Raw genomic sequence first — 13,733 nt, 5'->3', positions numbered from 1 at the left:
CCCCCCCCCCCCCCCCCCCTGTAATATAAAAAATACAGTATTATATTTTAATGGCCCATACTTTGTGTATTGGCCATACGTATAAAAATATAAGGATTCACTACTATTTTAAATGTGGTTGTAATAAAGAAATATTCCCCAGTCTTCTGTTATAGTTCCATGGCAACTGTACAATTGTCAAACCAGTATAATTTTCTTTAAATAATGTTGCCCTAAGTGAGGATTTTTAATCAAGCTGCTATGCAGACTCTTAGAGAATATTCTGTGTTATTAGAGAATAATGCAGCCATTGAAAATCAATAATTCTAATAAGAAATTCATAATACAGCTATGATTTGCCAGTTGAGACAAAAGTAGTTCAAGCTTGGCTTTATCCCTAGGATATATATTGTGTCAAAACCATTACTGAGAAGTATTCTTGTATGTTATGTAACATAATTACATTATATTCTCACTATAATGCACATTATAAAGTCTAAAGTATGACTGAGTTGCCATAGGGGTGCATAAATGGTTAATTTCACCGTATTTTAATTAAGTTTTCTTTCCTGTAAAGTTGCATTTCACCTTGTCTTAAGAGATAATGTTCCACGTAAATGTTCTTTCAAATGACCAAATTAGCGTGTGATTGTTGTGGGTCATAGCAGCAGATGCTTCTGTTCCATGTGGCCTGGCATGTGAAGTCTCTTGTAACCTCTGTGTTTGAATCATGGCATGAGAGGAGGATGTGCGTGTGTCATAATCCAAGGGTTAGTATGATTCTTGCATTATCTAGGGAGGCGCATGCTGCCTACCGCACGACAGATGGTGGAAGCCCAGGGCACAGGGGCTTAGGTGCAATAGTGAATGTGAGGACTATGACAATATTTCCTTTCGGGAACAGCTTGCATACTCTGATAACACAGAGAAATGGCACTGCACGCGTACATTAGCTTATAAAAACACTAACCAGCCTTGTTGAGAAATTGTAAGAAATTGAAAGTTAGAAAATCAAGACTGGAGACTTTTTTGAATGTATATTTTCCTTATTTAATCAGCATGCAGCATATATAATTACTACCTAAATTGCAAAACTTCACATCTAAATAAGTCTATGTGTTGTGTTTGTGGAGGGAATTTGTTCATGGAATGACCAATTAACACAGCAGTCGGCTTATTCTGCCTGAAAAGAAATCAATTTTCTAAGTGTTTCACCTTTGGATGTAGAATGTCATTCTTCTAGTAGCTGGTTATATCCAATTTGAGGAGGAAGTGGAGTTAAAAAGAGTCAGCTGTCAAGACCAAACCATAATTCAGCAAATCTAACCAGTCATATTAACCTTCACAGAACGGTTTTTGGATTTGCACTATTGCTGGTCTGACCTCATTAAGTTAAGCATTAAAATATATTTAATTATATTTCTATTATATTATTTATAATAATTATTTATTTTATTTTCGGTTGTAGTTATGTTCCTTTTGCTGCCATTGTAAATAGAGTATCATGACTGATCACAATCAATTATGTTTTTAAACATGTAGAACTGACACAATTAGAAAAATAGTTTTCAATTGATAGATAATTTCTCATTATTTTAGCAAAAGGACAGTTGCTGTAGTTTGATATGTTTACTATTTATACAAAGCATCTGTTGAGAATAACCAGATGATTTTATGAAGTTAAATATGAAGGTAGAGTTTGGAAATGGGTTTCACACTCCTTTGATGAAAACTCTGATCCATCATGGGGTCACAGCACAGGTCAGAAAACACAGAGAACATTAAAGCCATGTTCACTCATGTGTGATCAGACAATTCTCTCCCTCACACACTTCCATTCACGCCGGGCGATGTAATCATTGGAGATAATCCATTGAAAGCATGGATCCTTTAACCTGCATTCTACATTATTTAGCAACCTCACTTCAATATTAATATGCTTGTGTTTTCATGCCAGTAGATGGTTGTTTCATGTGATCATATAAATGGTAGCTGTGATCCACTTCAAAGGACATGAAATGGGTGTTTTTGCACAGTTTGATTCTGAAGGGTATCTCTGGTACTGCCTTTGTTTGAGTCTCGTAATTTATACCCTTCTGAGCAGCATCCAGTGATCTGCTGTAATATTAGCTTAACATTTAAAGAAATAATTAAATCTAATGCTGAAAATTCACCCCCTGGCCATCCCAGATCTAGATAGGTTTATTTCTTCATCAGAACAGATTTGGAGAAATTTAGCATTACATCACATGCTCACTGATGGATCCTCTGCAGTGAATGGGATGCCGTCAGAATGGAAGTCCAAACAGATGATAAAACTTCACAATAATCCACATGACTCCAGTCCATCAATTAACATCTTGTGAGGCTAAAAGCTGTCTTTCTAAAAAAAAACGAATTGATCGTTAATACGTTTTTAACTTGAAACCATTGCTTCCAACTGAAACATGAGTCCTCTATCCATAATATTGCTTTCTCCAGTAAAAACTGGTCTCATCTGAATCATGAGAGAAATATGCACAGATCAAGCACAGTCAAGTCACAAGCCAAAACTGTTCTAAACAAATATGTCGGTGGATTTTGATGTAAAAGGACAAATAGACTTTTTCACTGGAGGTAGAGTTATTATGGGTTATGGATTATGGAATTTTGGCCACGCAGCTTTTTACTTCACAGGATGTTAATTGATGGACTGGAGTCATGTGGTTTACTTGTGGATTATTGTGATGTCTTTATCATCTGATGGGCTCTCATTCTGACGGCACCCATTCACTGCAGAGCATCCATTGACGGTGAGCGAGTGATGTAATGCTAAATTTCTCCAAATCTGTTGCGATTTAAACTAAAATAAACAACAACAAAAAAACTAATAGATAATTATACCCCGGAAACAGTAATGTTATTAGAATGGATTCAAATTACATTTCTGAAAAATGCTCGACCATTCTGCAGCAAGTTTTAATACTATCTGCCTATTTCCTATGTAAGAAATTTATAAAAAGAAAAAGAAAATGAAGTGACAATAAAAGGGTTAATTTCTAGATTACTACTATTAAATTATACTTTTGGAGTCATAACATAACATAACATAACAGTAAACCCAATCTCTACAGAACTCTGTGTTTTTTTGTTTTTCAGTCATTTGACTTTTTTTGTTCGCATGCAGATCAAATAATTTGCATTCTCCATTGTCGCTTGTTTAATTCATTGTTTGTCAAATGCGTGCATGCACATACACACAGACACACTGCTCACTTTTTATTAAAATACGTGTGCCACACCAACAACATTGTCCCACTTGTACAACACATAGAAAAAATGCATTAGTGTGGGCAGCAAGATGATATAAAAAAAAATCTATATTTCTGCAAGAACACTCTGGGTTTTATTTCTGTGCTGGAAAAGGCCTGGGGGATAAAGACGCTGTGTATGCATTATTGTAGCAGGTCAGTGCTGACAGGAGAGGGAGGCTATGCTCCCTAAAGGCCTGCACTGCTGGGTCCCTGCTGTCTTCTCTGCCCAGCCCCTTCTGTCATCACCCTCATCGGGATAAACAGTCCCTGAAAACAGTCAGAGGGCGGGGTAAAACTGAAGATAAAAGAGTGTTTTCATCTTTTTTTTCCACTCCTGGCAGTACAAATTTGTTTGGAGTTCTTTATACAGTGGAAAGAAAGAAATTGTGTGTTGTTGTGCAGAGCTTTGTTAAGGGTTCTCTCCCCTCAGTCCAGACCCCTGACTGACTGGCAAAGCCCAGTGGACCGCAGACTTCACACTTTGTTCATCTGAGCCATCTGACAGATTTCCTCTCTTTCTTTTTATATGTACGGGTGTGTGATATATGTCGTCTATGATAATATTGTATTTGTTGTTTTAACGATGTGCGATTTGTCATTATCGAGTCAAAAACCAAACAAAACACACCTACAGAGTGCATGCATAAACTACAGTGCCCTCCACAAGCATTAGAACAGTAATGACAAAATTGCTTTGTCTGCTGTGGAGTCAAGACATCTGCAAATATGATTAAAAGATGAATATGAGACAAAACTACAGAATGTCACATTTTATTATTAGCCGTTTCAACACATTCATGTTTTACCAAATAAAAAGGACAGCACTTTTAGAGTTCCATTCCCTAATCTGATGTGAGCATAAGTATTGGGACAGTTGAACTTAAAGCAAATGTAAAAGTTTAAAAGCTAATATTTAGTTCCGAATCCCTTGCATGCAATCACAGCAGTGAGTCTGCCACCCACAGACATCACCAGACTCTTGGTTTCATCCACTGAAATGCTTTTCCCAGCCTTCAATACAGCCAATTTCAACTGTTGCTTGGTTTAGGGAGTTCCTGCCTTTAGTCTCCTCTTTAGCTGGTGAAATTCATCAATAGGATTTAAATCTGGAGACTGACTTGGGCTATCTAAGACCTTCCAATTCTTTGCCCTGATAAACTCCTTGACTGAACTAGCAGGGTGATTTGGGTCATTGTCCTGTTGCAATATGAAGCACTTCTGATGAGTCTTGAGGCATTTTCTTGAACATCGGTAGCCAAGATGTTTTTGTACAACACACAAAATATATTTTGAAAGTCACTAAGGACGAATGAACTTCAGGCAGCGTCACTGTGCATGTGCAAGAACGACAGTCATAAACCACCAGATCTTCTGGAGGTTGAGACTGAACTAAATAATTGTATGGTAATTTATGATGCAAGGAATATGAATAGTTGCACACATGAAAGTTAAGGCTGCATTTCTGATCCAGTTTCTTTACTTACGGTTAGACAACAAGCACAGATCAAGGGTTGCCAGAGCCTTGCTTAAAAATACATTACAAGACACAATAAAATTGGCATCCTTCCACAGAATAGAGGTTGTGGGTACGTGAAGATATTATATTTGATTTCTCTAAAATACTAATCTTCCAAGCAGGCCCTTCTAGAGATTGAGTGACTATATCTACAAATGATTCAAGACAGAATGCTTGCTAATGAATCATTCTGACCATTTTGTGAACCAGTTCGATCAATTCATTATGAAAGAACCAATTCATAAGAAAAACTGGCTCACAATACAAATCAACAGTCTTAAGGCCTGTTCACACCAAGGACGATAGCTATAAAGACAACGATAAAGATATAGTTCTAAAAATCGTTCTCAATATTAAAGAATGGCAGAGTCCACACCACAGGTATAACGATAAATGCACAGAGAAACGATATCGTTTGAATCACTTTTTTTCCAGCTGATGAACGATAAAAACATTGACAGCCAATCAGAATCAATCCTGCCATAACGAGCTCGATAATTTAAAGCGGCAGACGAGCCTGCACTTAGAATAAACAGACGATATCGTCCACTGGTATGGCCGCTAATATAGTTATCTTTATAGTTATCGTTCTTGGTGTGAACGGGCCTTTACACAGAATAGAGGCTTTGGGTGAAGATATTATATTTGATATTTAGCTTCAAAAGCAGACACTTATAGAGATCCAGTAATTATATCAATAAACGATTCAAGAGAAATTTGCTAATGAATCATTCTGACCATTTTGTGAACCAGTTTGATCATTGCTTTACAAGAGAACCAACTTATAACTCTATTCCTTCCACTGAATAGAACGAGGCTTTGGGTATGTGAATAATAAAACACAAAACCAGTCTTAAGTCGCTGGCGTATTTTTGTAGCAATAGCCAAAAAAACATTGTATGGGTCAAAATGATTGATTTTTCTTTTATGCCAAAAATCATTAGGATATTAAGTAAAGATCATGTTCCATGAAGATATTTTGTAAATTTCCTACCGTAAATATATCAAAACGTAATTTTTGATTAGTAATATGCATTGCTAAGAACTTCATTTGGACAACTTTAAAGACGATTTTCTCAATATTTAGATTTTTTGCACCCTCAGATTCCAGATTTTCAAATAGTTGTATCTCGGCCAAATATTGTCTTATGACTGGTTTTGTGGTCCAGGGTCACATATAAGTATATTTTATTTTCTCTATAATACTAATCTTCAAAGCAGGCACTTATACAGATCCAGTAATTATATCAACAAACAATTTAAGACATTCTGTGAACTAGTTCCGTGAACTAGTTTGACCAATTTATTACAAAAGAACCAACTCAAAAAGCCAATTACCTCACAATAAAAACTGATAAACTTCCATGAAATACAGGCTTTGTGATATTATATCTTTTATTTCTCTATAATACTCATCTTCAAACCAGACACTACAGAGATCCAATCATTATATCACATGATTCAAGACTAATGAATCACACAATTCTGTGAACCGGTTTCACCAATTCATTACAAAAGAACCAACTCAACAGAACAATTGGCTCTCAAATTGAACATCACTACGGCTCATAAGCAAGTTTAACTCTATACACCATCAATATCTAGCTGATGAAATATTTTAGTACATAATGTATATTAACTATAAAAATTTCCATGCCTTTTCCAGGGCTGCAAAACTCAACTCTGATATTTCCAGGTTGTCCATGACTGTGGCTGGCTCTAATACCTGAAAATTAATAGCTGAAGCAGGCTTTGGAAACATGCCATTTCCATATCTCCGTCAGGCTAAGAGGATCACACTAAACAGCAGGTGTTTATAATATTCACAGATTAAACCACAGATATAACATACAAAATTTGAATGCAAGTGAAAGTATCAGGATGTCACCAACCCTACAAAAAAAGCCAAACACTAATATAAAATGCACGATTATATAGGTAGACCAGATTCAGACTGAGGATTGAGGATCATCAATGTTGTAAATTATTTCAGACGACCAATCATAAGCACTGAATTAAAAATAACTATAGTATGATGGCATTAAGCAAATTGAATTTAAGCAAGCTTTAACCAAAAAACACATGCCCCAGAAACCACATGAATGCATGAAAGGGTTCAAAATGACCCGTACTGGGTTCAGCATAATAAATAATGTATATGCACAAATATTTCAATCAAGTTAATTTGTTCACGTCCATGCACATATTCAGTAAAAAAATAAAAAATAAAAATAATAATAATAATAAAATTCAGCTATAACTAATGTGTTTATGTGAGAAATACAAATTTGCCTAGCAGGCTTTGCAGATTATGTAGCTGATCCTTGCAGGCAGGACCAGCACATCTTACACAATATGGATTTTGGGCAGATTTTGCACTGCTTCCTTTTGAGGGAACTAGAACAGCACCAGTAGGAAATTTGGACACACCCACTCATTCATTATTACTACTTTCAGTTTCCAATCCACAAAGTCATCAACCTACGCAATTACACAAAAGACATTGTGGGAATTATGTATTGTCCAAAAAATGTTAATAAATCAAAATATATTTTCAACTCACTCTGCACATCCCGGGCTTCCCTCAACCAACCTCATGAGATGCACAGATGGATGCTTTTTAAACAGTATTTAAGGAGTTCACACGCTTGCCGCACAGTTGTTGGCTGCTTTTCTGCACGGTCCGGCCGATAGGAACAATATATTTGCCAGTAAAATGGTTTTGTACTGTATTAAGGAGGACTATCAAGTACTTTCTGCCCTCTCTTCAATGGGCATCACAGGGACAAAAAAAAAATAATAATAATAATTTTTTCTAAACCCTAGCAGTCACATAAAATATTTTTAACATAAAATATTAATTTGACAGTTGCAAACAACATTTTTGACTTAACAGTGTTTTTAAAGGAATTTACAGTAATATGACAGTTTATAGATATGAAATATTAATGACAACTTTTGACAATATCTTCCTGAACCTACAACCAAGTGTTATTTTAGCATTGTTGAGAAACTATTTCAGTTTTTATTATTATTTTGAATTAGTTCTTGTGTTTATATTTTCAGTTTTCATTTTAATTCGGGTTAACATTTTAGTAAAAACATTTTTTTTAAGGCTATATAGTTTCTTATTAATTTTGATAACCGATTTTGGTGAGACTTACATACAACATTTTTGTGAAATATATATGGCACATCAAGAAATTAAATGTATTTATTAATAAAATTGTCCACCCCATCCGGTAATTTTTACCCCATTATGCATTCTAAGGTTTAATCCGGAATTCCGGATTGAAGGCCAGCCTGTTGTCATTTGGATGGGGGTCTCCGGCACCTCCAATGCGCATCGCTTTAGAACAACACACATGGCATTACGCATCCCCAAAACGCGCGCAAAATTACCTTGGTCAGCTGTGCTATCTTCTTGCTCATCTTCAGATGGAGGTCCTGCGTGTATTCGAGGGATAACCCGGACGGGAAGGACGTGCTGGTGGATGTCGAAGTGGAGGTGCTGTTATATTTCCCCGTCGAAGCGCTGCCAGCGGGATTGTAGTAATGCTGCCAGCCCGCTCCAGTCGCCATCTTCACGATATTTTATTACTATGGCTGTAATATACAGACTGTAATGGCAAATGGTAAAGGCAGATGATCCCTCGATCCCGACAAAGCAAAAACTGGAGTGACAATGAAGGCGTTAATCCACACGAGTCATTATTTCATCCGGATTAAAATCATCTGCTCGTATTGGAGTCTGTAAGGAATACGCGAAAGCGCTGAGATGAGAAGCAGTTCAACCACACATTTCGCTGGTTTCCTTGCTTCTTGTGAACTGACAGTAGATTTATAGAAGCAATACATCAAATGTTTTGGATTCCCGGCAGGTGCGTCGCGTTTAAAAGGCCGACGGCGCGTCTAACACGCGTCCGAGCGCCGCTCGTCTGCAAGAAGCGAGAGCCGGTGCCGGTGCGATCCAGGTTCGAGGCATTTCTGTCGGATCCCGTGCGTGTGTCAGCGCGAGCGGTGTTGCTGCACTGACTCTGTTACCATGGATCATCTCAACAGTTTACATGATGCCAGTGACGTCAGTTCCGTTGGTCGCGGCTCCTTTCATCTCCGCCTCTTGTCTCTCCTCCGTTCAGCTCTTTTCTTCTGGATGTGATGTAATGCGAAAGTAAACGTGATTTTGGAAATGTCTAGGTAGGTGGACACGAGCTAAAAATAAAACATTGTTATTTTTGTTTCTGATTGTGCGCGTGTTTGAAAATAGTTTACTTTAAGCGTATGTAGCTAAACGGTTGGTATAGGATGAATTTTAAGAAATCATGGAATTATCATTATATTTAACAAATGTTAGTTTTTGTGCTATTTAATGCAAAAAAAAAAAACACATGGGCTAGTTGTCACGTTTTAAATCCAGTTAGTTATTGGCTTGTTCTCAAGGTTTATTTTTAAAAGTCATTTAATGTACAGACACAAGATATGCTACCTAAATAAATAAACAAACAATTAAACAGTTCTTTGAGCACACATTGACCTTTGGTGACAACATGCCCCAATTGCATATGGAATATGTCATGAAAGCATATGACATATGCAACACAAGAAATTATATATATATATTTTTAAAATACTCAGTTCAACCACATAAATATTAAACAACTAAGAACTTTTTTATTTTATTTTTTATTTTTTGGGGAAAAAAGGGTTTTAATAATAATAATAATATACAGAAAACAGACTCTCCACAAAAATTAAATACAAGAAAATGGTTGTCTGAAAAGAGCACTTTGTGGTAACACTTTAGAATAATGGTCCGTTGTTAACAAGTAACTATGCAGGAAGTAATAGGTAGTACTACATTAACACTTAACTTAATACTATTTTTTTATTTAATAATTATCAAATATCTAATAAGGAACTACCTTTGTCCTAAATTTGCTACTAATTACTGCTTAGTTAATCTTGCTTCTCTATTAGTTAATAGTATTAAGTTAAGTGTAAATGTAGTACTACCTATTACTTCCTGCATAGTTACTTGTTAACAACGGACCATTATTCTAAAGTGTTTCACAGCTTAGCACATGTGCCATGTTTACAATCTGCTCATGTATTTCTTTACAAACCAATGTGGACAACACCTAAACTCTCAAGTATATTGTGCTGGTCTGGATATTAAAAAAAGTCTGTATGTGTCCTTGAGGCGTCTGAAATTCATGAGCAAATGATCACGCTTCGAAAATTAAAATACATGTGGGCTTTTAGTATGAGCACACTACTACGCTGTAGTAGTGCATAATAATTCGATTTTCTATAAGGATATTTTGTTGTACACGGAAACTAATATTACAAGCACTTCTCAACATGCAAACAGTGGCATGATGGCTGTTTTATTTAAAAGAATAGTTCACCCAAAAATTAAAATTTGCTGAACATTAACTTACCCTTAGGCCATCCAAGATGTAGAGGAGATTTGGACAATTTTAGTATTACATTATTTGCTCACCAATGGATCCTCTGTAGTGAATGGGTGCCGTCAGAATGAGAGTCCAAACACTAATAAAAATGTCACAATAATCCACAAGTAATCCGCACGACTCCAGTCCATCAATTAATGTCTTGTGAAGCAGAATGTGTGTTTGTAATAAACAAATACATCAAGACATTTTTAAATTTAAACCGTTGCTTACGGAAAAAGTTGTCTGGTCTAAATCAGGAGAGTGATATGCACAGATCAAGCACCATTTATAAGCCAAAACAGTTCTAAATAAATATGTTGGTGAATTTTGATGTGAGAGGACAACAGGGAATGGACTTATTTACTGGAGGAAGTGTTTTTATGGATTATGGGCTGGTATTTTGACTGAAAACTAAAACTGTAAAATGCCTTAATGCTGGATTTGTTTATTACAAACATGCAGCTTTTCACTTCACAAGTTGTTAATTAATGGACTGAAGTCATGTGGATTACTTGTGGATTATTGTGATGTTTTTATCAGCTGTATGGACTCTCATTCTGACGGCACCCATTCACTGCAGAGGATCCATTGGTGAGCAAGTGATTTAAAGCTAAATTTCCAATGAAGAAACAAGGCATGAGGGTGAGTACATTTTCAGCAAATTTTCATTTTTGGATGAACTATTCCTTTAAGACATTTTTATATACACTGTACAACCAATATTGGAACTGCGAAGTTTGTAGAAATATGAAGGCCTCATAGCCTATTTCATCATTCTCTGCCACTTTCGCCTCTGGTTATGGCTGAAATGGCTGAAAAATATGGTCCAAGGAATGAATCACCTGGGAGAGCAGGTACTGTCACACTGACAAGTGACAAACAGTCTGCTATTGTTATTCTCCATGTAGCCTTGCATGGCACAGCCCATGGATAGGGCTGCGTTTCAAGACACATAATACTCCTGCATTGTTTTGGTTGTGTTGATTACGCATGTACTGCAGTTAGCTAGTCTCACAGGAGCCAAGATTATTATTTAGAATGCTAAATTAACCCACCTCAGAGGCACAACAAAAGTGTCGCATTTGTAGATGCAACTATCATGTGCAAAATCTCTCTAGAAATGAGGTTTAAAAAAAAATCTCAGGGAATTTTTTTTTTTACACTTAATCTATGCAAATGTTTGGCCAAAAAAAAGCAAATGGAAATGCTCTTATAGTCCAGCTTCCTCCAGCACTCAATTAAACATGACTGACTGCACATCGCTGGCAAAAATGTTGCCTTGCCACACTTTAGTTCCTCTTTTGCAATGAGTTAGGAACCACACTGAGAAATGCATAATCTAAAAGAAAATGAGAAATGCGAAAGAAATAATATACTGCAAATTAGTACACTGGTACACAAAGAAAAGAATGTTACAGTTCATGAAACACAGAGATTACCTGACTGCAGAGTGTTGGATGCAAATATGAATAAATAATCATTAAAGGGGTTCACATAAATCACTATTACACAGGCCAACAAACTTTCTTTTTTCTTTCTTTTTTTTTTTCAAATACCATTTGAACAATGAATTGTTCTCAATAAGACCAGCCACGTTCAACCAGTTCATATCAACATATGAACATTCATACCTTTCAAAAGGAAAAAGCATGTTGCATTTATGTAATTATAGTGCTTAGAAATGTTAATATACATAAACTAAAAAATGATATTTGAGTTCAAATATTCAGGAACTACTAATTTACAATTACATGTCACAACTCTATAAATAGTTGATTCTGACTGGTCAATCAAAGCATCTGAACTATGATATTTTCTAATATTTGCAGTTGCCTATATCAGCACTATTTATGGGGTAACTGAAGCTCTCTTGTGCTTTATATAAATGCTACTGGTGCCATCTTTCATCTCAGTTATCGATTGAAATACTGTGTTACATAGTGTTATACTGTATAACTCAGATGATAACATAGTTTTTATTCATATTTTTAATTAGTTTTTTTTCTGTTTTCATTTTTTTAGTTGAAGTTTTAGTAATTTTGTTTTAATCCTTTTTATTCGTTTTTGTTTTTTATTATTTAAAATTTTAAGTTCATTAATTTTGATTTCACTTTCACAAGTTTTAATTATTTTAGTACATAAAGTTAAACTAAATGAAAATGAGAAATCTCGCAGTGGCAACTAGCTGAAATAAAATAAGCTGAATTTTTTTTATATATATATATCAGTTAACATTCATAGTATTTCAAGTAACCTTTTTTATGGTTTTAGTTATAGTCAACAATGGTGTAATGCCAATTCCTTTGTACATTATAATGGACTTTTTTTCTTAGCAGGGGCTTTAATATGATATATAGTAGCCTGTTTATTTTATTTTGTAATGGTGTGACCAAACACTGGTCTGTTCACATATAATGGCGCGATTTTTCCTTTTAAATAGTCTATTTTATAATTCAAATGAGTTTTTAAAGCACAGCCCTTGGTAGAGAGAATATTGCATTCAGCTGAGTTGAGTTGCTAGGCAATAGCTTGCTAAAGCTATTAGCCAGACCATGAAAGGTTGAAATGCAAGCGGAGAGAGATAAGCAAGAGTAGCCTATAACAATTTTCCTGGAGCTTTTCTTCATAGGTTTCTGGAAAAAACATCATTGTGACCTTCTGAACCTTAAAGGAACTGTATTAACATTTTCACATTTATAAGTCCAGTTATAAGATTTATTGCACCAAAACTGTGGATTTACGTTATTTACACAACCTTTTTCAACCTTCTCTCTAGCCCCTCAGCCATCTGTTTTTCTATTGCCTTTAAGAAAATTGATTAGGCTCTTTATTTTTCATAGTTAGAAAGGCTGAGAAGCTTCTGGAAGCAGTTAACCTCATCTACCGTCATCTTCTCCACCTGCTGCTATGCTTCTCATGTTCTCATGCTGAGCACCACGAGGCTCATCAGGCTCTCCACACTCCTGTGATCATGCAGAGTGGCTATTTCCCTTTCATCTGCAAAGCTGCATCACAAGAAAATTATACATACAAGTAGCAGATAAGCAGGATTCCTGGAGTCCTGTCAGGGCAGGTTGCCCTTCAGTTACCACTCAGTTTAGCATGAATTTCTCACACAGGTGGTCTGTAAAGTGAATTTCTGCTCGTAAAAGATGCAGACGCATGCTCAGCCCAATGCTCATCAAGGTTTAGTGAAGGAATGAAATGTATTAATACTGGAAACACACAATGTTGTTTAAACTTGAATGATCTTATTAAATGCACGAAGCCAAGTTTAGAAGTACTCTATAGAGATAACAAAAAATGGACTAAAAGCAACAAAATCCAATTGATTTTGGACTTTTAGAATAATTCTAAAAACATCCACTTCAGGTCACAGTACACATCTTTTTGCTGTGAAAACTGTACTGATTTTTATAAAGTAAACATAAGAATATTTGTATATTGTTTGCAATATTTCAAAATGAACACCTACTGAACTGAACCAAC

The 13,733-nt window shown here is 35.7% G+C and overlaps 1 protein-coding gene across 2 annotated transcripts in view; it reads right to left on the bottom strand.

Moving 5' to 3' along the window:
• Positions 1-8,893, bottom strand: part of LOC107697135 (protein FAM184A-like) — a 141,793-nt gene extending 132,900 nt beyond the window's left edge. The window contains exon 1 of one of the 2 annotated variants that reach the window (XM_016497787.1): positions 8,191-8,893. In XM_016497787.1, the coding sequence (XP_016353273.1) occupies positions 8,191-8,370 (180 nt within the window). In that variant the 5' untranslated portion in view covers positions 8,371-8,893. The remainder of the gene's footprint in view (positions 1-8,190) is intronic. The other variant, XM_016497786.1, reaches the window with a different exon arrangement.
• Between the last annotated feature and the right edge of the window lie 4,840 nt (positions 8,894-13,733).

This window comes from Sinocyclocheilus anshuiensis, unplaced genomic scaffold (genome assembly GCF_001515605.1).
Source record: "Sinocyclocheilus anshuiensis isolate Anshui unplaced genomic scaffold, SAMN03320099.WGS_v1.1 scaffold38, whole genome shotgun sequence".
Lineage (NCBI taxonomy): Eukaryota > Metazoa > Chordata > Actinopteri > Cypriniformes > Cyprinidae > Sinocyclocheilus > Sinocyclocheilus anshuiensis.
The sequence above is the reverse complement of the archived record's forward strand: the minus strand, read 5'-3'. Positions and strand labels throughout refer to the sequence as shown.